The sequence below is a fragment of the Fusarium proliferatum genome (assembly GCF_900067095.1).
Source record: "Fusarium proliferatum ET1 genome assembly, contig: FPRO_scaffold010, whole genome shotgun sequence".
Lineage (NCBI taxonomy): Eukaryota > Fungi > Ascomycota > Sordariomycetes > Hypocreales > Nectriaceae > Fusarium > Fusarium proliferatum.
In genome coordinates, this window is record NW_022194799.1 from 984,771 (window position 1) to 1,009,030 (window position 24,260).

The 24,260-nt window shown below is 48.9% G+C and overlaps 8 protein-coding genes across 8 annotated transcripts; 4 read left to right on the plus strand and 4 right to left on the minus strand.

Moving 5' to 3' along the window:
• Nucleotides 1-133: 133 nt before the first annotated feature.
• Nucleotides 134-1,459, minus strand: FPRO_11792 (uncharacterized protein; the record flags this gene model as incomplete). The annotated part of the gene is made up of 1 exon (XM_031221306.1): nt 134-1,459. The coding sequence occupies one exon, from the start codon at nt 1,457-1,459 to the stop codon at nt 134-136; it is 1,326 nt and encodes a 441-aa protein (XP_031086878.1).
• Nucleotides 1,460-2,101: 642 nt separating this feature from the next.
• On the minus strand, nt 2,102-3,797 carry FPRO_11793 (putative aldehyde dehydrogenase; the record flags this gene model as incomplete). The annotated part of the gene is made up of 5 exons (XM_031221307.1): nt 2,102-2,437; nt 2,488-2,754; nt 2,808-3,368; nt 3,419-3,620; nt 3,676-3,797. 5 exons carry the CDS (start codon nt 3,795-3,797, stop codon nt 2,102-2,104), a joined length of 1,488 nt encoding a protein of 495 aa, XP_031086879.1.
• Nucleotides 3,798-4,609: 812 nt separating this feature from the next.
• FPRO_11794 (uncharacterized protein) lies at nt 4,610-5,014 on the plus strand (the record flags this gene model as incomplete). Its single annotated transcript, XM_031221308.1, has 1 exon — nt 4,610-5,014. One exon carries the CDS (start codon nt 4,610-4,612, stop codon nt 5,012-5,014), a length of 405 nt encoding a protein of 134 aa, XP_031086880.1.
• Nucleotides 5,015-6,756: 1,742 nt separating this feature from the next.
• On the plus strand, nt 6,757-7,882 carry FPRO_11795 (uncharacterized protein; the record flags this gene model as incomplete). Its single annotated transcript, XM_031221309.1, has 2 exons — nt 6,757-7,121; nt 7,285-7,882. The coding sequence occupies 2 exons, from the start codon at nt 6,757-6,759 to the stop codon at nt 7,880-7,882; spliced, it is 963 nt and encodes a 320-aa protein (XP_031086881.1).
• Nucleotides 7,883-7,923: 41 nt separating this feature from the next.
• FPRO_11796 (uncharacterized protein) lies at nt 7,924-8,424 on the minus strand (the record flags this gene model as incomplete). Its single annotated transcript, XM_031221310.1, has 1 exon — nt 7,924-8,424. One exon carries the CDS (start codon nt 8,422-8,424, stop codon nt 7,924-7,926), a length of 501 nt encoding a protein of 166 aa, XP_031086882.1.
• Nucleotides 8,425-12,293: 3,869 nt separating this feature from the next.
• FPRO_11797 (uncharacterized protein) lies at nt 12,294-14,193 on the plus strand (the record flags this gene model as incomplete). Its single annotated transcript, XM_031221311.1, has 6 exons — nt 12,294-12,322; nt 12,409-12,510; nt 12,579-12,615; nt 12,656-13,377; nt 13,455-13,653; nt 13,714-14,193. The coding sequence occupies 6 exons, from the start codon at nt 12,294-12,296 to the stop codon at nt 14,191-14,193; spliced, it is 1,569 nt and encodes a 522-aa protein (XP_031086883.1).
• Nucleotides 14,194-17,206: 3,013 nt separating this feature from the next.
• Nucleotides 17,207-17,485, plus strand: FPRO_11798 (uncharacterized protein; the record flags this gene model as incomplete). Its single annotated transcript, XM_031221312.1, has 1 exon — nt 17,207-17,485. The coding sequence occupies one exon, from the start codon at nt 17,207-17,209 to the stop codon at nt 17,483-17,485; it is 279 nt and encodes a 92-aa protein (XP_031086884.1).
• Nucleotides 17,486-22,253: 4,768 nt separating this feature from the next.
• FPRO_11799 (uncharacterized protein) lies at nt 22,254-23,903 on the minus strand (the record flags this gene model as incomplete). Its single annotated transcript, XM_031221313.1, has 4 exons — nt 22,254-22,416; nt 22,468-23,075; nt 23,125-23,666; nt 23,714-23,903. 4 exons carry the CDS (start codon nt 23,901-23,903, stop codon nt 22,254-22,256), a joined length of 1,503 nt encoding a protein of 500 aa, XP_031086885.1.
• Between the last annotated feature and the right edge of the window lie 357 nt (nt 23,904-24,260).

Sequence of the window (24,260 nt, forward strand, 5' to 3'; positions counted from 1 at the left end):
CGAATGATTTTTACCACTGGATAACTACATCGATATACTCCGAGAGCTACTCTTCGAGATCGAACAGCCATATCCATATCATTATTACCTTCCATAAGTCGCTAAATTAACCAGAATCATCATTCATAACCCATTACCTCTCCAAACATCCTTGAATCGACACTTCCTGCATTTCACTGTACAACTCAAATTCCCTCTTAACCTGACATCCAAGACTCTTCTCGAAAGACTCTTGATCAGCTTCTGCGACATGGCTCAGCCCGCCATCTTCTCCTAGATTTGAATGAAAGATTCCAGCTGCACTGACAGGCAAGAAATCCTCATATGTAATCGGCTCAGCCTTAACGGCCCCGGAGCTGACAAGACTGTCGATACTCGCATCGGGATCTATTGGTAGCTGAGAAACAGGACTGTATGTGAAGTATGCAAGATTCTCTTTTCGAATGGTTTCCAAGTCATCGGGGAACTTCTGGAAAACCTTTGCAAGAATTTGCTCCTTCAAGCCAGACTTGGCATCAGACGTGAGCTCGGCCGCAGACCCTCGCCACTCGTTGATAAGATCATCGTATAGACGTCTTCCCTTGGGCGTCAAGGCCATTCCCCGCTGCTCAATCTCTCCAAATCTCGCCTTGTGGCTTCCTCCAGTTTCTTCTCCTTCTGAAAAGGCAATCGCTTCATCAAGGGCTAAGAAACTTGTTTGGCGAAGGAGGATAGGGCAAAGCCTTGGTGGAGGTCCTTCTATAGCGTCTTTGGCTTGGAGGCCATATCGAAGCATTTCAACTTGTGCTGTTTCGATGTCGAGGACCCGTGGCGTGAGATGGTTGATGTGAGGTCCTTTGAAACAGACGACGTCTGCGATCAAGGGATGTGCTTCTCGAAGAGCTTTGTATGTTTTCATGTCAACTGTTGATGTTTTGTGCCATCGAAATGTTTCGAGGGCTTCTTTTATGAATTCTTTTGATACCTCTTTGGAGAAAGACTTTTGTGCTTCGAATATTTCGATCAATTCCACACATCGATCTGTAAAGATGTTGCGTTTTCGCAAAATATCGGCAGCCTGGGTCCGAAGTGTCTCGTCCTCGATGAGTTCAAGCCGCAATAAAGATGTGAATACCCGAAAAGGGTTGTATGCCAGTGCTTCCTGTGTCAGAGGTCGAAAGCATGTTGCGTGAACTGGGAGATTGGCGACAGTGAGGTCGTAGTAGCCAACAGGATGCATTCCCATTACAGCGAATAATCGCCGCATCATTGCTAGTTCTTCGGGTGTTCCAAGTCTGATAGCTCCATGGCGTTCAACCTCGATACGGGGCTCGATGGGTTGATGTTTTTGGTGATTGATATCGGATACAAGCTTGAGCAGTGTGCCGTATTGGGGAACTTCACGTCGATACATGCTCGAAAGGGCAGAGGCAAACATGGCCCTGATAGCATCTGGACTGACTGGGTCTGTGACTGTCATTGTGACTGTGGTGTATTGTTGGTGTAGAAGGGAGACTATTCGCGCGGTAAGGGGCAGTATGTTAAATTCAGATGTGTTACTGGGCTTATCATATCTAGAGTATAACTCAGATAAGCCTGAATACTATCATTTATATCTAGCATTTCGGACAACGAGACACGAATGCCGATGTTATCAGGTATCTTTTGGACGCCCTTTTGCTTGTAGTCATTCTCCACTGACAAGCCTCCAACGAATTAGGTTACATGCTTTGATGATAAAGCGGAGATCGCGCGTCCGATAAGGCGGTCCGAAACCTGGTCATGGGGCTCGGATGCGATAAAGAGGAAACAGAACCCGAGTGTTGGCTCGTCTCTCGCTGTTAAAGGTAGTGTAATGCCGACTCCGGTCATCGGCGCGTTTGAGACTCTCCGAGTCACTGACTTGCCTGTTTTGGGGGCTGGGTGATTAAGATAAGGGCGCTGATAAGGAGTTCAAGGTCGCACTCTCTCAGATACCAACTAAATATGTTGGGGATCCATCGGAAGATAACCGAGCTGGAGAATAGTCACTCACTAAGTAGTCAGCAGAACCTAGCAATCAGTCATGTAATATATGGTATCATTATGGCTATCTCGTATCAAATTCTCTACACAGATTCCCCTACAGCTCAAATCCCAGGTTCACATGGATAGCCTTGGATTGAGTGTAGGCATCTAGCGCATACTGTCCCAATTCTCGACCAATTCCAGAAGACTTGTATCCGCCAAAGGGGATACCAAAGTGTGAATCGCCAGATGAGTTGATCCAGACCATGCCAGCCTGAAGTTTGCGAGCGACCTTGTGTGCCCGCGAGATCTTCTCGGTGAATAGAGCAGCTGCAAGACCGTAGGATGTATCGTTAGCCTTGGCGATAGCTTCCTCGTCTGTCGAGAACTTGGCGATGGAGACAACGGGACCAAAGATCTCTTCCTTCATGATCTTCATGTCCTCGGTAGTCTGTTACTTGAGTCAGAATACCTTTTGGTAATGTTGGAGCGGAAACTTACGTCTGCAAAGACTGTTGGCTGGAGATAGTAGCCCTTGTCGCCGTGCTTGCTACCACCATATAGGAGTCTAGCACCAGATTTGCGTCCCTCCTCAATATATGAAATAACTCGATCGAATTGGGTCTTGGAGACTTGAGGACCTTGGACTGTTGCTTCTTCAAAGGGGGAGCCGAGCTTGTCATTCTCTTTTGTGACAGCAACGAACTTCTCAAGGAACTTGTCGTAGATGTCCTCATGCACGTAGATTCTCGAGGTGGATGTGCAGACCTGAGACATACTGTCAGTATACATGCCGCTGTTTACTGGGCTATGAAGCTCACCTCTCCTTTGTTGTCCATGATTCCAAAGTGGCACCACTTGACAGCCTGCTCCAGCTCTGCATCCGCAAAGACAATTGAAGGACTCTTGCCACCACACTCAAGCGTGATGTTCTTGAGGTTGTTCGCGGCATTCTTCATTATGGCCCTGCCAGTATTGGTGCTGCCTGTGAACGCAACCTTGTCAATGTCCATATGTCCAGCAATCGCCTTTCCAGTCTGGGGACCAAGACCGGGCAGCACATTGACAACGCCGGCAGGGAGGCCAGCCTCCTTGACAAGGTTACCGAAATATAAAGCAGACAGAGGCGTCTGCTCGGCGGGCTTGAGGATGACTGTGTTGCCGCATGCCAGCGCTGGCGCGACCTTCCAAGCGAGCATCATGAAGGGGAAGTTCCACGGGATGATCTGTCCACAGACGCCAAGAGGCTCTTGGAGAACATATGCGAGCTTGGCGGGAGATGTCTCAATTGTCTTGCCGCTGATCTTGTCGGCGGCGCCAGCGTAGTATCGGAAGACATTGTACGACTCGTCGAGATCGCCAGCGAGACAAGCGCTGAAAGGCTAGCGACAGTGTCAGCGATGCAATTGGGCTGAGGAGCATGGATACGTACCTTGCCATTGTCAAAGGCGTCAATAGCGGCGATGAGCTCACGGTCGCGATCAATGAGATCAGCAAGCTTGTAGAGGAACGCGCCGCGGTCCACAGCAGCGAGCTCTGACCATTCACCTTCAAAAGCTTTGCGCGCAGCCTGAACGGCCTTGTCGACGTCTTCTTTTGAAGCTCCCTTGAGCTTGATGACCTCTTCCTCGGTGCTAAGACGTGTGAGTTCCCGTTCAGTTGGAGAGTTGGGGGCTTCTGGGAGCTTACACTGGATTTGTCACTGTGAACTCATCGCCTGAACCAGCAACATACTCGTTGTTGATGAAGAGACCAGTGGGTTGGTCGTACTTCTTGCCATTGGGCAATGTGATTGACGTAGTTGATGCCATTGTGGGATATGCAAGAGACGCAAGGCGTGGAAGACTGGACGAGAGGAGTCTGAATGTAGAATAAGGTATTACAATGACGAAGGATGGGGTATCATCTTTTATAACGAGTGCGACGCATCAAATGAAAGCGGCTGTCCTCGGAACTCATACACCCAATAAACTACCAACAACTAAGACACCATCGCGCCCATCCACTGTTTGCGGGGTTCCCTCAATCATGACAATTCCGCTGCACATTCAGCTGATAACGCTTCAATTGGCCCCAAACCTTTCCTCATGCAGTCTCTCGTCATGTCCCAGTTCAAGTCAGGAAAGTATTCAGGCCAGAATGAGGAGGAACACTAACGATATCTACTCCGTACAACCCCGCGATGCGGGGAATTGCGCTATTCTCCTTTGGGTAACTTTTTGGGCCTCTTGCAATCCCCAGGCAGGTCTTATCTCATACTGCATCTGGGATGTTTCTGGGCAATTCTGCGGGGGATGTAAGATACAGCTCTCAAGAGCGAGGGAGTCAAACTGGAATAGGAATGTTGGGTGACCACTCGGTCGTTGTAGTATGACGAGGTGGCCGAGGTGAAATCTTCATGATAGGTTCTGTGATCATCATGGCCATGTGCCAAGATCTTGGGTGGTGGTGATTGCGTATCATGTCGTGTAGTACATAAGGGTTACTGTGCCTCTGATACGAGCATCAAGCACAGCGACTGTTCAAAGATCTATACCATTCAGTCACGAATCCCCATCTCTACGTAAGCCTCCAACTTCCCTATCAGTCTGATCTCGGTGCCTTATACAAATAGACTTTCGTCATGTCTCATCTCACCTACTACAACTACGAAGGTGTCGGAAAGACCAACAACAAAGAATACTCCTACTCACAAGCTGTCCGCATCAGCAACACCATCAAATGCTCCGGCCAAGGAGGATGGGATAGTGAAGGCAATATCGACAAAGAAGATCTCAAGGGTCAAATTGACCTTGCGTTCAAGAACGTTGAGAAGAACCTCAAAGACGCTGGCGCAAGGGGTTGGACAGACGTTCACTCCGTCAGAAGCTATCACATCTCCCTCTCGGGCTCTTTTGACCTCATGGTTGAGCAGTTTCGCAAGTGGATGCCTGACCATCAGCCAACTTGGACTTGTGTGGGTGTTACGGAGTTAGGTATTCCTGGCATGATCGTTGAGATCGAGGTGGAGGCCAATATCCAGCAGTAATTGTGTAGCAAAATTTATTGAGCATTTTGTCTTCCTTGCCACGTCTTATATAGACATTACTTTTTCCCACTCGTTTCAGTACTCTGCAGCACAAACAGGCCGGCTGAAAGGTTATCCCTGGTCTCTATCTCACCTCCTTCTGTACGACACTATGCGCTCTTTATGAGCGCGTCACCATTGGCCCGCCGTCACTGAATGGTTACTAACGGCGCAAGCTCTCTCAATGGTAACCTCAAGAAGAACAAGACTCATGCGGCTTAGTCTAGCCAGATATTATTGCTAAAGCAATTCAAGATCCTAGATCCATCTCATACTTTGAAGCATCCCTGATCATCACCCCAACCGTGGACCCTGATCTAGGTCTACAGAGATATCGAATGAGTAGAACTGATTTAGGTCATATATATAATGCGGTACAAGCTGATTTGACAGAAGAGGACTTTGCTGCTCGTCGAATCAGCTTAGGTATGAAGCGCTATCAACAAAGCCGAAATGCCAAAGGAGCGCTAGAAATCACAATCCGGTGTACGATGACAGGAGCACGTCATAGTTTTCAGTAGCTATAGCCTATCAGATTTTGGCCATGTGATCTCCCATTCGAAAGGTCTTGACTGGTCGGTATTCAAGGAGTAGGTGGAAACTGGCATGACTTAAATTCCATGTCCAACGTCGAATCAAGAGTCAAGGACAGTTTCGTATTACCTCAGGCATCGTAGTGTACGGTGATTCGAAACCTCTAAAGGGCCGCTTCATCACCATTCAAGTTGATAGAGCTGGATCCAAAGGCTTCCGATCAGACGCATTCCTCTGTGTTGATTACCATGCATTTCAATCTAGAGACTCAGACAGGTCTTTCGTTTGGCTATGGGAATATGAGAATCCAGTTTAGCAGTTCGACGAAAATAGGTCGCTAAAGATAGATATCAAGTATGTAGCGCTGGTACTGGTTGCACGGGTGACGCAACGGGATATATCATCGGCAAGGGCCATATATATCCTAGAGCTACTTCACGTTGAAGCTGGTCGCTCACAAAACTTGGACGTTGAACGAGATGGCATCTGGACTCTAACTCCATGGGCATTTCAGAATCGAGTCTTCGGTCATTGAACAGTGAGCGAAGGACTGAATGTGTAGCAACATATTAGAAATGTTTATTTCATGAGTTAGATATCTAAATTGCTAGTGAGGCTGGATGAAACGTAATCAAATTGCAAAGCTTTCAAGAACTACGGGAGCTCTTTTCATTTTTCCTGAAGTATCTGTAACTCGTGCGTCGATTTCAAAATCATTGAATTTATGATAGATCTACTTCTGAAAAGGGAGTTCAAGTTATAGTACCAGTGCCACGTCGATCATAATTTTTACCCACTATTTTCTCATGGATAGAGAGAGCATGGCCTGGGACATAAGAGGCATGTAAGAACCATAAATACTTTCCTTGATGCATTTAGGATCAATCTCAGACTGGCCGAGAAGTTGAGAGGATTAGGACGGAGCTCAGCCAGCTCGAATTGAGTTTTACTGACAGAAAGGAGCCAGTATCGGTTTCCCAGGAATCTTTCAATATTCTGGAAAGTTCTTGCGGCCAATTGGGTTTTCAAGGCATCCTGGCAAGCGTTTGGTGTTGCAGAAGCACGGCATCAAGTCGGACCAGGAATGACTCACCGCCAACTTAGCTTTAAAAGAAGCCCTGGATCATCTTAAGAATAGCCAGTCTTTACCAACTACATTGTCCCACAGAATGGCTTCCGCATATAGTCAAGAGCAACTTTCACAGTTCTTCGATTACATCGATCTTCCCAAAGGGCTGCGAGGAGACCTCCGACCTTCTTTGATGCTCTTGAAAGCCTTGCACACTCACTCGCTCGCTACGTTCCCATATGAAAACCTATCTCTGCACTATAATGCCACACATAATATCGACCTCGATCCTCAACATCTTTTTCGAAAGATGGTGGTAGATAGACGTGGCCGCGGCGGTTTCTGTATGGAAATTGCGATCTTGTACAACCACATTCTTCGGGCTATAGGGTTCGATGCATATACTGCTGGGGTGCGAACTCGAGGAAGACTCGAAGGTGTTCCAAGAGGGGACTATCCAGGCTGGTTAGTAGCCTCCTGTATCTCAGCTGTTGGGATCAGACGAAGAAGTCAAATCTACCCATCGAGGAACTAGAAACAAAGTTTTCAATGGAGAAATAACCTCACGTTCATTTTAGACATCCTAAGCTGTTTGGCAATATGAATCAAACGCTGACCAGACACTAAGGAACCATATCGTGAATATCATCACTTTCCCGGATGGTAGCAAATATCATTCCGATGTAGCATTCGGAGGTGACGGCGCCACGATGCCAATGCCACTCGTCGACGGTTTAGTACACAAGAACCTTGGAACCCAGCAAATCCGACTCAAGAGAGATTGGATACCTCATCAAGTCCACAAAACAGAAGAGACCAAACTCTGGATCTATCAGTATCGAAACGGCCAAGACAAAGAGTGGAACTCTTTCTACTCGTTTCCGGGCATCGAGTTCTTTGCCTTGGATTGGGATGTGGTAAACTGGTGGATCAACACTCATCCAGATAGCCATCAGCCACGCAATGTATTGACTATCAAGTTTCTGCTTCGGCCTGTGGAGATTGAGGCGAGCTTCGAAGGGGAGATGGAGATTTATGGAAAGAGAATGCTTGTGAATGGGGTTGTTAAAGAGAATCTGGGCGGAAAGACACAGATAATCACCACTTGCAACTCAGAAGGGGAGCGTGTAGAAGCTCTTGAGAAGTATTTCCAGATATCTCTCTCCGATGAGGAAAAGGGCGGTATTCGCGGCTATGTGTCAGAGCTCAGAGGCACTATACCATAAATAAGACAAAAGTATTCCGTCAGGTCCAAAGATAAACACCATCAAGTCTTGAGAAAGTCCCACAGAGCACCTTCACCTCTCACTTCAACCAACTCACTCCCATCATCTCCAACAGCCATACTCCACAACTCTTGGCCATGTCTCATCAAAAGTTCATAGCCACCCTGCGGACTTGGACGAAGTGTAAAATACTCATGCGACTGATGCTTATCGACTCGGGCGATGAACTTCTTCCTCTCGTTGTGGCCGATAATAGTCCCAGAAACACAGTTTCGGAAGCCCAGCCATCTATCTCGTTCGATACACTCCCAGTGGAAGCCTCCTCTCGGGTTGAAGCCCTCACAAAGTCGGAGGTCGCCGTTGACGATTGTGATGACTTTGCCTGAGTCGCGATGGCGAATGATGAAGATGGCTCCGGGGTAGGGAACGGATTCAGTGTAATCTCTGCAGGTTTCGGTTGTCGTTGTGTGTGTAGGCGTGCCTTGGCCATCGACAGTGGAAGCCATGGACATGGTATCAATGAGATCCATTTCCTTACTCATGCTGATGATATTTTACTGTAGATAATTGTGATTGAGTTGCAGTGTTGAGGTAGTGAGATTGAATGCATGTCCACGTAATGCGTCAGGCAGCGCTGCAAGAGAGCAACCAACCACTGAGATTGCTGCATCTTAGCAGCCCTTCCATGCCCCCTCAGCCGCTTCAACACCTGACAGTGAAGCGCTGGAGCAAGCAGTCCTATACAACGGCGAACATAGATCAGAAAATTACGGCCAGTGGCAATATATATGTATAAAACATTTACTAGTTAACACAGGTTTCTAGGAACAAAGAGCTTCCAGGTTTGCCCCTGGTACCTGAGCAATGCCGTAGGGTAATTAGTCAGACTTGCCCCAGACGGAGATGATCGACGTTCGCTCGGCAGCTGGCGAGCGACGACCACCTGCGTCTTGACTTGTAAGTCATGGAGATATGTATGTATTGTAGATGTAAACAATATCTATTCATGTCGCGCTGCTGCGTTTGGCACCGTATCTTACGGAACTATTCCATGGTCTCATCAATGACCATGCATGCCCTTGACGGCCTGATACTCGCGGACAAGGCCCAACACCAAACCAATGCCAGTAACCAACCGCGCCGTTAGACAAACCGAGACACCAAAGTCCTAACAAACTCAAATCATCAATATCAGGGCAAGAATAGGGTGTGAGACAAAGACCCTGCATCAGTACAACCAACCCCCAACCCAGCCACGACAGCATCTCTCGAAACACATACCCTGGACGGTCCAAGGTCACAAGATTGAGCAATCAGTCATTTCTGCGCAGCCTTAAACGCCCAAGACACAAAAACTAACTCGCGCCAAGCTACGCGTGACCTCAATCACAAACGCCGTTTTAACCGCCCGCGTCGCATGGCAACTGCCCCCCCTCCCCTGTCATTATCGTGTCATTCTGATCTCTCGGGCTTCACAAAACCGTTATGCTATAAGTCAGTTACCCTCCCATCGCATCCGCAAAAAGAGGGCGCCACAGTAGAACTCGTAACACGTTCTAGACCAACGGAGCAGAGCCTACGAAGCCAAGAACTGTGGCTCAGGGCACGAGGACACGCAACCCATGGATCCAAAGGGTCTAGAACGTCGCTGTGCTGATCTTGGGTATTCCCGACGAGTTCCCACCCTCTTGAGAACCAATCTACCCAATAGGACTGCATGGCTGTGCGAAGGTTTCCTGTGCCACTGCGCTTCGCTATTGGTTCTACGACACGGCGCAACGGAGAAGGGCGATTGAGAGACCCCGAAGTAGAGAATGGCATAGTGCACGCTGGGGTACAGTATCGTCGTATTGATGGACATGTTCTCGAATTAGCCAGGAACGCTCGGAGCCCGGCAGGAGCGGAAAAGGGCTTAATTGAAGCAACGTTGTATGAATGCCGGGAGATCGATAACGGTCTTTTCCGGGGGGCGTAGTATTGAGTCTATGGACTGGCCAGAACACAACACTTTACGTCAATGACCAGACATGAATAGCAGCATGGTCTAGAAACGCTGAGGCTACAGTAAAAGCGCCGATTCAAATGTCTTTGTTGACCTGCCCTCTGCGACTCTGCCCTGAAAATCAATAAAGCCAAGCCCTGCCTGATCCGCATCGGCATGCCCGAGCTCCATCATGATCTGATAGAAAAGAGTCAAATGGAATAACTGATAAAATACATGACCAAGTGCCTGAGGGTTTATCACGCGGAAACACTCGCTTACTCAAAACATCGAGGTTTTCCGTGAGTACAGTACCCGGGATGCAATCTGGTCGAAAGCAATCAGCTGCATAGTGCTCAGTTACAATGCATCAAGCACAGGCACCCATTGCCGCATCAAGGAACCGAACCCAGACCACGGACGTTTTTCTAGAGTCAGGCCGAAACAGATCAGTCACATTGGCCGAGCTTCCAGCCCAGAACCCGAGCATGTAAAACAAAGGCCCAGATCTAGAGCCTCCCTCGTGTGATAAGCAAGACCAGACGTACCCTTTCAAAAGGACCCTTAATTTGTGAGGACAAAAAAAGGGATTCACCGCTCCATAATTCTTCAGCCCTGGGATCACCGGGGCCTGTGGCTTGAAAGTCCATTTTGAGATCCAAGCTCTGCAAGATGGCGTATTCTGGAATACGGTTCCATCGTCTCACTTGAGTGCCATGCAATTTCCCGCAGAAGACCGCCAAGACGAATTCTAGCCCGCATGGGACTGCAGTCCTGCAGTCCTGCAATGCAACACCGTCTTGCTCTTGTCAGCGCTTGCTGGGGTTTGAAGGGATAGAAGAGAAAGGGCTTCGTCAGAAGATCGTGGCTGTGACAGGTTTACTGCTTAGAATGGTTTGGCTGGGATGGCTTTGTAATTTAATGATATGCAAAACACACGTTGCTCAGCATTGGATGGATGTCCAAGCGGGTCGATCATTCATCAAACTTCAGCTTTCAGGGACCTTTTGGGGCCCACCCCCAGTTCAAAACGCCAGTGACAAAGGTCAAGAATAAGGCGACCCTGCCAAGCCAGTGTTCTAGACTCTTGAGTCTAACAGTCTGACTCTGACTTTAAAATGGTGAGCGGCATTATTTCCTCGTTTTTGACGGAAATAGCAATTCAAGCGGAAACAACAACGAAAGAAGAAAAAAGGACCATCAGTCAGCAGTAACCTCAAGACCAGTGCCAGAGACAGTTAGTGATTTTAGACATGACACGGCTTGCCAAGCAATTCGTGATCGTCTGACGAAGAAGACACTGATCCGTCGCATCCGTCGGGGAGCTTAATTACAGCGCCATGCATCGGGCTCCATGGGAGATGGGAGGAGTTAGAATGCCGCGGCATCGCAACGCAACGCAGCGCATGCATCGGATGCTATTATCGCATCAGATAAAACAGACACGCGTAAGGTTCTGTCCTACTCTAGTATAGGCAAAATGAGAAAACGGAGCAGAGGGGAAAGGGCGTGGGGTGGGAATTAAGAAATGGGTCATCCATATCCCCGATTTAGAGAATCTCCGTCTCGATCCCCTTGCAGCATTGATGAGGCGAGGCTACTCTGTATGTATGCACATTTCCATTCCTCCATCTTCAATCTGCGAGATCGAGAATTGTCTTTGAATATGGATATGTATGTCGATGTGGGAAAAAGCAAGCATCTCGATATCTGTGCAAAGAGGCCTGGCCATTGGTTCCCAGGAGCAGCTCCGAACGGGAGGACTCTCTGGCTGTTTAGAACGAAAACGGACGCCCATCGAAGGTTTGGTAGAGCATCTCGGCCGGTGGCGTCGCCATCTCGATGTGGCTCCATCACTTGATGAGGGCGAGTTTTTAGAGCGTGTTCCAGATCGATCTACAACAAAGGGTCTTGCCTAGCTCCCAGGAACATTTCCCATCTACAGTTCTATACTAACTAAGCAACACGCTGAGGGAGTTTCCATTCGATGATATTACGACTAACTCAGAGGGGGGGTTTGTTGTGTGTCGCGCCATGCCATGTCATGGGCAACTGGTAATCTAATCATGGAATCGTGGGTGGCACGGCCATGGGCATTTGCTCAAAACCACCACTGAATGCTGGCCGTTTTGTGTCCGGATGATGTGGATGTCTCTATCTATCTCAAACTCGAGACTGACCCATCAACCCAGTCTTGCCAGTTTAAAACGGTTTGTTCAAAGGGCTGAACGGAGCGACGCCACTCGTATTGGTGATCGATCGGGATGAGACAAGTGCAGTCAGTGTGTCTTGATCTACGACTCGACTCGACTCGACTCGACTCGACTCAACTAGTCTACTTGAAACACATCTCGATGATTAATTCCTCTGTAACGAAGATCAAACAGATTCTCAACCCACACCTGAGCTGACTTGGCTGATAATCTTTCGATGAATCAATCAAGATCGCCCCTACCTACGTACGTTAGTCTAAAACCCCACATATTCATCTTCCCTTCCAACTTCTCATCGGGACCATCGAAAGGCAAAAATAAAAAAATGATAGACGATCGCGGGTTCTGATAAGCGTTCCCGCCCAAGCCCAGTCCCGGCAATCCGACGATCAATCAACTACGTCTCCAGTTTCACTCGCTGATCCGATGAGTATGTAAGTCTGGTTCTGGGCATCGAGAGGGTTTCGATCGTACGTGGGTGCTGCGTAACTGTCGACGTCAGTTTTGCGATAAGCGCTTCCTTTGTGTCATGTTTCGAGGTATGAATTACGCGCGTGCTATGGACATTGCATCATTCAGACGGTTATTGACAGCTCCATCAAACACCACAAGTGCGTTCTCGATGTTCGGAACTGCTGGCTAGGCGACGATAATTTACTGCGATCGGGAATAAGTCAGACCCTGTCACCAATTTCGCTTTTAGGGATCACGATGAGATGCAGGGTATTACCATCGTCAACGGGGTCATGCAGACAGCCTAGACAAGAACAAGGTCGACGGAGACGCTCCGGTGCTTGTGAAGGAAGCTCGCGATGTCGATTGCATGCTAGAGTACGATGCCCATGGCAGTCGGATTCATGGGGGTGCTTTTTTGCCTGTCTCGAGTGCCGTGCCGGATGTGACTGGCACGACTCGGCCGGGTGTGATAGCGTGAACGTGAATGCTGTTGACACTCTGTTTCAAGGTCTTGGCAAAGCACGTTGCAACTTTGAGGACCAATCCAATGAAGCCGTAACGGACGACATCGAGATTGCTCAGGGCCGTTGCAATGTGTCCATGCAATGCCATGTCTTTCTTTTTCATGCTCAACAAAAAGGCATACTTGTACATATCAGCAGAGTGACAGCTCCAGAGCCAGTCGTCTGTCGTTATTCCCGTCCAGAATATTCAGATATCTCGTTAGAATGCTCTGGACTCTACCCACATCCCGTGAACCGAATCGACGACATATCGTCATTGAAACGGAATCATCTCCGACTAGTGGGATCTGGGTCATGGGACAGGAGAAACAGAACAAGACAGTAAAAAACCGAAGCTTCATGTCCTTCGATCCTGTTCTAATGGCCCCGACCAAGGTTCTCGTCTCTGTGCCCTGAAGATCGGAAATTGGCTGTGTCATCAAAGGAGTGGCCGATGGCGCTAGGACTGTTTTGAAGGCTGACTCCAAACGCCGGAACGGAATGCCCTGCCAAGATCTCCGTTCGCCAACTCCGTTTACCGCTTACTGTGATATCTCTTTAGCCATCCTCTTCACCTCGCTCAGTTGCGTTCAACAACACGGCTTCGCAAGGCCCCTTGTGAGTCACGGCAAGGGCCCTGTAAAGAACCCAAATGGCGGGAAGATGCACCCGAAATAGCAATTCATCCCAACACGATCCACAGACAAGAGACAGCAAAGAAGAAGAAGAAGCGGTCATGAACATCATGAAACTCAACTCTACAGCATTGAATTTTTTGCAGCGGACTTTTCACTGTCAAGCCCAACACGCCAATTTACACATTTCAACAATGCTCTATTTCTGGGTACACTAAACGCTAGCCCAGAGCCCAATCCAACGGTTCAGGCTCATCATGCAAGGACAGGGTTCTCGCTCTCGCTCTCGGTCAGAGTCAGCCCTCAAAAAGAATTATTAGGGGTCCATCATCTCTTCTGTCTGTATGGAGTATCATCCTTTCAAGCTCAACCTCAAAATACTGGAGCCCGCCGTAAGACCAGCGTTGCAGCCCTGAGTACTGAACGACCCGAATCCCCGGGTACGCGGTGTGCTGCGCTGTATCCGCACATCGCATTCTGCTCATCTTCCTCCCTGTGGATATTGGATCATCCCGGTGCTTAGATCGTGGTGGTGCCCGTAGTCGCGGGCGGCTCTGTTGTTCTGTTCTGTGATGCCGGGCTGTCTACGTTGCACCAGGATTGAGGCTTGTAAGTGACAGCCATCCAATAGCGCCTTTCCATACGAGGACAAAACTTTGCAAATTACAATCCTGTCACAATGGAAGCTTGGCGGGCGCCCAATAGCGACTCTTTCATGTGTTAAGAAACAATAATACCGATTGTTTCTCTCAAAGTTATTCATGCGTTGACCGCGCATGGAGAAAAGAATCAAACTCTCTCATCGGATCCCGCGATATGCGTGAAACCCGCCCTAGGATTCAAGACTCCATCCAAAGGTCCGCCCTTCATATAATGTTGGTCGCACAACAAGGGTTGATTACTGCATCGCATCTACCTATTGCAATGTACATGCCGCCCGACGCGAACGCCATTGTTCAAATGTGACAGATGCCATGGATGCTTATTGTATCAATTGCGCGGCCTTTCGGCGCAGTTCAAGTGCCGCCATCCATTATCAATCACCATGGCATGGCATGCCGTACAAGCCGAAAAGCCCGCCGTCACTTCGACATTCAGTTGAGACAAGAGGTAGCAGGCACCCGCGGAAGACGGGCGCACACAGTCAGCTCGATTTGTCCTTGTCCTTTTTTACTACCTAATTGATCCCTGTGGCTTCGTGCCCTTGCTGGGCTGAGCTGGCCGATCCGGGGTTATTTTAACGGTGAACTCAATTTCATGAGGCGGACCATGTTGAATTGTCGTACTACTGTCTGTCTACCGTACATTTGAGTCATCTTGCCAGAGCAACACTGGACAACTCATCTTGGTCCAAGCTGTAGAAGGTGAAAAGCTAGACTGATACTCCGTACATCCAGCACAGGCACAGGGTCTTTTTGCACAGACTTTTAGGCCCTGAAGCTAGAAGCTTCATAAACATGAGACTCTACAATCTAATTTGCAGGAAGCTCCCACTGTACAAGGAAGACCCCGTTACGGGAGCCCGGAGCAACGATTGACAACAAGACATCTGATGCAACAAGCTTTATCTTCATTTGCATTTTTGTTCCTTTTTCGTGCCCGGGTTAAACAAGGCGGTGGTAGATACGTAGATTGCTGCCAAAAAGAAAACAATGCATGAATATGTTGCGCTGTACCTTTTTGTCTCTGAAGCTGTGCCGCGTTGTCGTCGTAAGCAGTTTTGAGCTGGTTCCTCCCGTGCCGTGAGAATATTACCTACAGTTCTGTGAGAGGTACAGCACATACAGGCATATCCGAGACATCAGCCAGCCTCACAACGGGGATGAATTTGGGCGTGAGGTTAAATCTCGGGCGCTGCAGGGAATGGTAAGAGGATAAATTCTGGACGGTTCCGTAGCTACAGTCGGTTAATCAATTAGACACAGCGTGATGCCTCACCAACATGACCCGACCCGCCAGGTCAATCACAAGCCAAAACAAAAAAGTATCGAGATTTTTGGTGGTGATCCGTAAGCCCCGATAGATCGCATAAGCCCAACACAAAAGAAAACGGAGCATCTCAGGAAATTCGACAGGGGTAAAGGTAAACTAAACGGACAAGATGGAGATGGGCGGGTTTCGCCTGGTCAGGACCCAAGACCTGACGTTGCATCGGCCAGGCCTGTTCTGGTATTGGGTTCGAGCCAAGCCACGCCCCTCCTCTCACTCCCCTGCCTCCTCCGTTTTTGACTCTGGGCCTGAACTGAACCTGAGCTTGGCTCCGTCGAACAGTGATTGAACGCCAAGTTTCAAGCCAAGGCTCAACAGCTCGAGAGTTGGTGGTTGCTGAGACAATTATCCCTCACCGAGAGCAGTGCTAGATAACAGCTCAGCTATGTCTGATGGTGGCATCTGCCGCAGTTGCAAAGTATGTATGTATCTTTTTCCAGGACTCAAATTGAATCGAATTGAATGCTGGTGCCTTGAAGAGGGGCGTGTGCTTGGACTTGGATGCTCCGTTTTGCTCGTCTTGGGCTTGGCACAATGTCTTGCTGCTGTTTCTCTTCGACCCGCTGCCGATCTTTACTCCGCGACACTCCGTCTTGCAAGACACCTCCATGGATGAGCAGTTAAATCGTCGATCCGCAGCAGCAGCATCAACAGCTAAAGGAGACCAACCAAGGGGGGAAACCTACGTAGCCCCCAAGAACCACATACTGAGACTGCCCTGTTTTTCTTCTGGGTGCGTGTGTGTGCTGCGTCCAATTGCTAGCAGGTTCAAGAAAAAGAATAAAGCCATTTTGATAAAAAGGCCTGCTCACCCCCCAGACAAGCGCCTTGGATCCAGAACCTCCATCCCTTTTATGAAACGAATTTCACGATACGACTAGACTCGACACGACTCTATACGATACAATACAATAGCCTAATACATTCTAGGCTCTCTCAGTGATAGCGATTGATTGATTGATTGATTGTACGGATACACTCAAATAAACACACAAGGGGCCCCCTTCTACTCGTCCGTCCCAGCTGCAATCGACCGGACTAAGCCTCAGCCACCTGTGCTACAGTTCCAAACTGTACCGTCCGCCCGTACCGTACCGTATCTGTCTCCGTCTGTCGTCTACGTACACGACGTAGCGTGCGTAGCGTAACCCTCCCTGGTCCCCAGTGCCCAGTCCCGTTCAGGCTCAGACAGGTCAAGACAAAACACAAGATACACCCCCCTCCCCCGGACGGGCCTGTTTTCAAGGCTCCAGAGTTCAAGAGACTAGGCCCCTGGTCGGTCTTCAATCCTTCTTAACCAGCACAGTCCCCCTTGAGGGCGAAGCATTCAAGCAAGAGCGAGCACAAAGCAGCATAGCAATTACATTACCAAGGCGCCAGCACATCCCCATCCACTTGAAACAAACAGAAAAAAAGGGCTTTAGCTTCTTTTTCTTCCTCTTATTCCTTGCCCTGACCCTTGCGGTACATCACCCATCACCTCACCTCAGAATTTATCTATATTATAACCCGCCCTGTCTGCCCTCACCAACCTCGTCTCCATCATCATGTCTGCCAGACCTTCAAGTCACCACTTTGGTTCAACAAGCTCAACATCATCAACACCTTCTTCAGGCTCCGACTCAGACTCTTCCAGCTCAGGACACAGATACAGCATGGACTCAATCGCCCTCCCCATCGCCTCTGTCGAGGTTCTTCGCTGCATGCGATGCGCTCGCTCAGTTGAGGCTACTTCCACCGACGACGTCAGCACCATGGGAATGGTTCGCATCGCACACAACCTCTACTACTGCGAACGCTGTGCAAAGATGGTCGGCTACAAATAAATGAATCAACCAACACACAACAATTAAAGGCCTGAACACGAGTAACACGCAACTACTTTCAGCTTTTTTTCCCTTTCTTGGTGGAGGGAAACAAATCACATTGCGACATGGACGGTTAATCCCCAAAGCATTCAATGATTCTTCCAGCCAGCCAACACACAACAACCACCTTTTCGGCGCAAAGGAAATATGATATCCGGCTCTTAACCCCCCAGTGTGCCGCATGAATACATCCCCCTCCCGCCATTAGGGTCAGCCAGCCATTTCTTGCATTTGGCATACCCAATCAACACCAAGAGCAAAGCCATATATCGCCATAAGAGCATAGTGGATCATCTACATCAACATGCGAGGACGACCTAAATTGGCACCCTCTTAACAACAACCGAAGCAAAACCCAACGATACCGTCAAACCCCATCCTTTCAGCACCTGCAAATCTCAGGGACCAATTCCCATCTTTTTGAGGTTCAGGGCATTCGAGTGATTGGGTGCGGCATGTCCGGCATCAATGTATGGGTACCCCGTCAGCTTCCGGATCAGCACTTGTCAGGCTCGGCTCAGCTCAGCCCAGCCCAGCCCAGCCTGCGAGTGATCAACCCCTCCAAAAGAGAAAGACTGCATTCACTGCCTCATGCGTTATGGATACCACTGAGGCGCTGTCTTCTCAATTTTCATGACCACCATTTTGTGTATTTGACGACGACCTTCATGTATGGAGTTTTCTTTGGGATAGGATATACAACATTTGTCACACTATCGGTTTTCTTCTTCTTCTTCTTGTATACCCACGGATACCCTGTTTATTGCCACCGGGCGCTTTCGGATATTTTTGGGGTTATTTGAATGCTTTACTTGTTCGATTCTCTTCATCGTGGTAGATACACGCAAGACCACGGCCTGGTGCCTGGCATGGCTTGAGCCTCATGGGCAGGCTATTTTATCTATATACTTGCTTAAACAATTTATCAAAAATTACCATATCATATCATATCTCATCATATCATTGTGTCTCGTGCATTGTGCTCTCACACCAATCTCATCTGTGTCTTGCATGTTGGTCATTGTAGTTAGTTGGTGGTCATTGACGCCTGACCTGACCTCTGACAGTCCCAGTGCCTATCTAACTACAGGCTACAGCAGCAGCCCTCGGCGCTACGTGCCGTCTCTCACATTGCTAGCACGTATTTACATCCGACCAGGGTCGGAAACACTGCCATTGGCTATTTCGTTCCCAAACGGTGATTGCCATTTTTACCCTCCCCCTCTCAGAACCAATCAGAGACTGTCCAAGAGGAATTTCAACTCCAGACTCGATGTTGGCTGCCGAAAGGTCACATACCAGCCGCTGACGTCTTGGCTCCCCAACTTCTCCGTAATCATTTCTCTTTGATGCAGCCCAGAGAGAGAGCTGCGTTCTCATGATCTGAGTCTGAGTCTGGCTTCATCGATAGGAATGAGAGCGGAGTTGGGAATGGAGACATGGCGGTCTCGCTTCGACTCATTTCACTTTAATCTGAGACTCTGAGACCTGTCCTTTTCCTTTTTCGCCTCCCCCTTTCTACTCTTCTCCGCCTGTCACTCCAGGTTTTATGCCGGCTTTGGCAATTCTCCTCGGTTAGGGTTTTTAACAGAGCCCAGAGCAACTCCACTATTTCGGTTTGCCTGCTTATTTCTGCAGATTTAGTGGAGTCATCAAGTTCCATTCAATATCTTGCACCCGTACCCGCAGCTGCAGCTGCATTTCCCCCCCCCTACCTCTACTTCCCGCCTCGTTCTCTTTTGAGGCTATTCCCACTGTCCCACTCGTCGTGGTCTAGAGCCGTCTCGGAGATGCGTCGAGATTACGACGACGTGACATGACATGGATATGAGTGCCCTGAGAACAAGGCCAAGACCAATCGATCCAATAGTGCAGTGGTGCCGCACTCACATGCAGATTGGCTTGCGATCATTGCATAAACTCTATGTAATATCTACCTATACCCGTGTCACGATGACACTTGAAACTCAATCAGTTTAGTCACACTTGCACTTGTGCTCGCCCTTACAAACCGTAGCCGGAGCTTTCAGCTGTCGACTGCACAGCTTAGGTTTTGCCCAGCCAACCATCAAAAAGTCAATGTCAGTTCGCGTGCGGCACCTCAGATGCAAACAGTGGAATCTTGAGTGCCGTTGACTATCCGCAAAAGGTACCAAGATAGCTCATAGCCTAACTGCAAGTTACCCAGCACCGTTGTCACGCTTCTGCAAGCCTTGCAAGCCAAGAGCTTAACTGTTATAGGCATTTCAGAACATCCCAGCCACACGACGGATGTGATCTAAAAAAGCACATAACCATGGAGGAGCTAATGTATGACTTGTCCTCCTGCCGCACAACGCGCCAGTAGCAGATTGAGAGGAACATCAACAGACAGAGCTTTTGACTTTGGGGCGGCAGTTGAGGGGATGCGTGCGTCTACAAAAGTGCTACGGTAGTCGACTGGAGTGGACTGGAATGTAACATTGGCTTGTGTAGCTGCATCTGCCGTTATCCTTCAAATAGAGGAGATGCAGGTCTAGACTCCTCAAGACTCCGTTTAAGAGCAGCCCGACTCCCCGCTCGCTCGCCATCCTCGGCTCCGTCAAAGGCAGCAGCGAAAAATAAAGGAAATAAGATGGCGGCGGTGGCTTGACGGGTTCAAATGCCGGAAGATTAACAGTCCGAGACTACGAATTGCTCGAAATGGCCATTTCTTGATTCCTCTGCGATTCAGGACCTCGCAGCTGCACTAACTATTATCTTACAGGTCCAAGATAGGCACCGCACCTTTTCAAAGTCCCCGTGCCAAGCTTTATTTCCTGCTCGTGTGCCTTGCGTTTCCTTGCTCAACTTGCAGTCCAGGGTTTCAGTCCCGTTCTTGACCAAGCTCGAAATAGCACCTCATAGGCGCGCAGGGGTTGCAGTGAAGCCAGGGTAGGTAGGTATTTTACGACATACAGAAATGGAAATGGAAGTGAGAAAAACATGTTCCAGCCTGCTGGTCTATCTAGGTATCGTATCGCCCGCTCCAAAAGCTGACATGCAGCAATTATGAGGCTGTCATGTCACTGACTTCTTCCTTTTCTTGGCATGAGACGTGAGACAAAGAATGAACCCTTTGTCTTGCCTTGCGTTGGATCAAGTGGTGGAGTCGGGGAGTAGAATGCACTGAATGTCACTTTGTCTTAGAAGATAGTAGCAATACTCAGAGACAATTGATCATTCTGACAAGGCTACAAGACAATCAACGTCGGAGTTCTTCTCATCCGTGATAGATAGTGAGACCCAACTCACCGGTCTAGATCCGAAGCCCCCCCCCGAACTTCATTCAAGGCGTTCGCTCGGCATGTCGTCCGTTTAAAGCAAAAGCGGCATCGACGGATCTGAAGGTTATAGCAACAAACATCCCGAGGCCGATCCGTCCGAAGGAAATAACACTTTTGGTGATTCCGCACGGAGTAGACTCTGAGCAGTTCCGTCTTAATGCCGATTTAACCGTCCAATTATCGAACCACCATGCACAGCAACGTCGCGATGTTATCACCGTCCTCAATTCTCAGTCTTCCCATGCAGCAAATGAGCGCTTTTTTCTTTGTCTTTCCTTAACCCGTCTTACACACCCCCGACAGGTCCATACACATTCACCCGTCTAACCAGAAAACGGTTGCGCCCGTGAGCTATGCAGCCAGATGTCATAGGGTCCCCGCGCGCCAACTCCAACGCGAGTTAGCTTCACCTCGAGTGCCGCAAGGGATGACGTTTTCTCATGCGTCAAGGGTTTTCTCTGATCCCTTTATTAACAAGGTCAGAGCGGTGACAGGAGCCACACCGAAATAACATAAAAAAAGAACCCAGAGAAGAGTGCTTAAACCATGGCCCTGAATGTTGGAAGGGGAGAATAAAAAAAAGAAATGGACCTCATGGGGTTTTCTGGTGGAGAACTAAACACACGGGAGATCATCACAAAAGATCAGATATTCTCCATTTGAGGCTCAAGACCCCCGAGATCCCAAACTCAAAAATAGCAAAAACAAACACGTATTTAGAAACAGAACAACAAGAACATGGATTAAAGGGGTTCTTTCTCCCTTCCGTGCAATTCCCTTGCGCAGACACGTACACACCATCAAAACATGCATCTTCCCGCAGAGACCCTGCGAATGCCCTCACTCCAAAATGACCCACCCCCCTTTCGTCATCCCGTCCTCTGACCTCATCGTGCAGGCCACCACGACACCGACGTTACGTTATCGAGCAGACCCAAAAACAGGGCGGTCTATAAAAAACAACACTGACATGGGTGCGTGACGTCGCCTGTGAGGGAAAAAACTGCTAAACGGCTTGCTTTTGCGGTATTTGGCATGGGTTCTTTTGGCGAAACGGTCACCAAGCGGGAATAGACTAAGGTGTGTGAGGATGATGTACATGAAGGTCAGAAAACCCTTACGATGAGCGAAACGGTGAGGTTGTGGTGTACATGTAACTCGACTTATTTTGAGCATTATAGGGCTGTTGTGTGCACCGGCGGTCAACGGGGCGAAGCTTCTATGCTGCTTCTAAGAATATTCGATTTCTGATTGCCAAGATTGTCTTCTCGAGCACGTACCCAGGTGTTTTCATGCATGCTCACACCAAGGCTATTCCAACGCCTTACTCCCAGTTCCTACAGCCCATAATTACAAACTCAGACATGCAAACGTCTCATATGCGAACATCATGTTTCCGTAAACCAACGACCGTAAAGCAATCAGCCCTCCATTTTAACATCCGTCTCCCTTCCGAGATTCTTCAGCAGGAAACTGCGCTTGAAGTACTCGTTGGGGTGGACAATGGTCTCGAGCTGTTGTTGTGTCATGACACCCTCATCCTTGGCCTTCTTGATCTCTTGCTTGTGCAGATGCTCAAATACACTGTGATCGCAATTAGTACATAGGCTGTTCGAGGAATGAGCATAGACTTACCGATTGCACGCCATGTGGAACTTTTGCTTATCCTTATCCTCTTTAACGCCCTGAACAACAGAGCGATCATTAACACCCATAGCTTGAACAAGTGCTGAGAGGTTCTCCATGTTGAAATGCCGATATGGGCATCCGTGGGCCTCACCAGGGCCAGGAGGATGCTCGGTGAGGATCTTCTGACAACTGAATGGACTGTAACCACCACCTCTTCGGTTGGAATCACCACCGACATCACCATAAACGTGACGAATATTATATCGGTACTCCTTGTTGAACTTATCATCTGTGATCTTGTGGAAGCTCTTTCTCCAGAACACAAGACACTCCTCCAGGTTGAGGCCAATCCCCTTGAGAAAGAGAGAGTACTGTAGTCGACCATAGTGTTTGAGATGAGCGTCTCGGCGTAGTGAGCGGTGCAGGTGAGACATGCAGGCTGGGAAGTGTTGTGATAAGTTGTCGATGTTGGCAGCGCTGATCTCGGCGCCGGGCACAGCGGCGGTGCTGGACATGTAGGATGCGTCGGGGGTGATGAAGTTCTTGGAAAGATGGTTGAGGATTGGTGTGAGCCGGTCGTCCTCGTCAAGTCGAGGAAGAGCACGGGCAGTCAACTACGCGCTGTCAGTTCAGATCTTGGCAACAGGTTTTGAGTTGCTGTACCTCAAGTTGTCGCTCCAGTCGCGAGCTGAACTCCGAAACCACCATACCAGCCTGTTCTCGGCCCGGTACAAACGCCTTTCCGGCCTTCAAAAACACTCTTCGGCTCTCAATTAGCTCGGGAACCCGTTCCCAGTCTACCTTGAACCATGTATCATCGTCATTCTCGCTCTTTCGGTTGCTAGCAAAGGCAGCCAGCTCCGCAGCATACTCCCTCCTATCCTCATCTGTTACGTCTTCACACCAGTCTAGGCCAAGAGTCTTGACAAAGGCAGATCGCTCGGCGAGATCGTCATCATTGAGTCGCAGGCGGAAAAGCATCGTCTCGACACGTGTGAAGCGACGGCGCAGATCTTCAGTAGACGAGAACGCAAGTCGGAGGATGAAATGGCTGTAGTGGTCTTTTTGGCGTTGCTCAAAGATCTTCTTGGAGCCTGAGCTGTTGGCCTCGAGGTGGAGGTGCTTCTTGAGGATGGGCTTCATGTGTGTTGCAGTCTCGGCAGGAGTCTTGTTGCGGAACGAGCATGCTTCGAGTTCAGCGAGAACTACCGAGTATTAGATACGCCCACTGTCACAATTTTCCGTAGCCTACCTCGAAGTCTGTCGATGGCCCATTGCTCAAACTGCTCGAGGGTGATATCAGCAGTGGGAGGATCTGTGTAAAAGTTGAGACGATGGGGATAGTCGAGATCTTTGTATGTAGGCGCCGCGAATTGCTTCTTGCGATGGTCAACGACATTTCGCCTCTTGGGATCAATTCGGTTAAAGTCTTGCCGCAACATGATTTCGCCGTCTGTTGAATGTCTGTATCGATGGAGTGGGAATTGGACAAGGAGTGGAATTGGTTAGCAAAAGGCATAGAGAGGGAGACGCGACTTTACGCGTCTGGCGTCGCGGGGTGGAGAGGGCAATTAAGAGCCAGCAGCCCAATCAGAAGCGCGCGAGGTGTTCCCCAGGTGATTTTGGCGCACAAGCCCACGATTTACTTGGCTCCATCAATCAAACAATGCAATTAACTAACAAAGAAGGTTTTGTTCTTAAACCCAAGCGTTCAAACATTCAATTAATATCTACAATAATCAAGTCATTTAAATTATATTTAGCGCGAAAACGGAAACGATTTTGTACCTGAATGACCA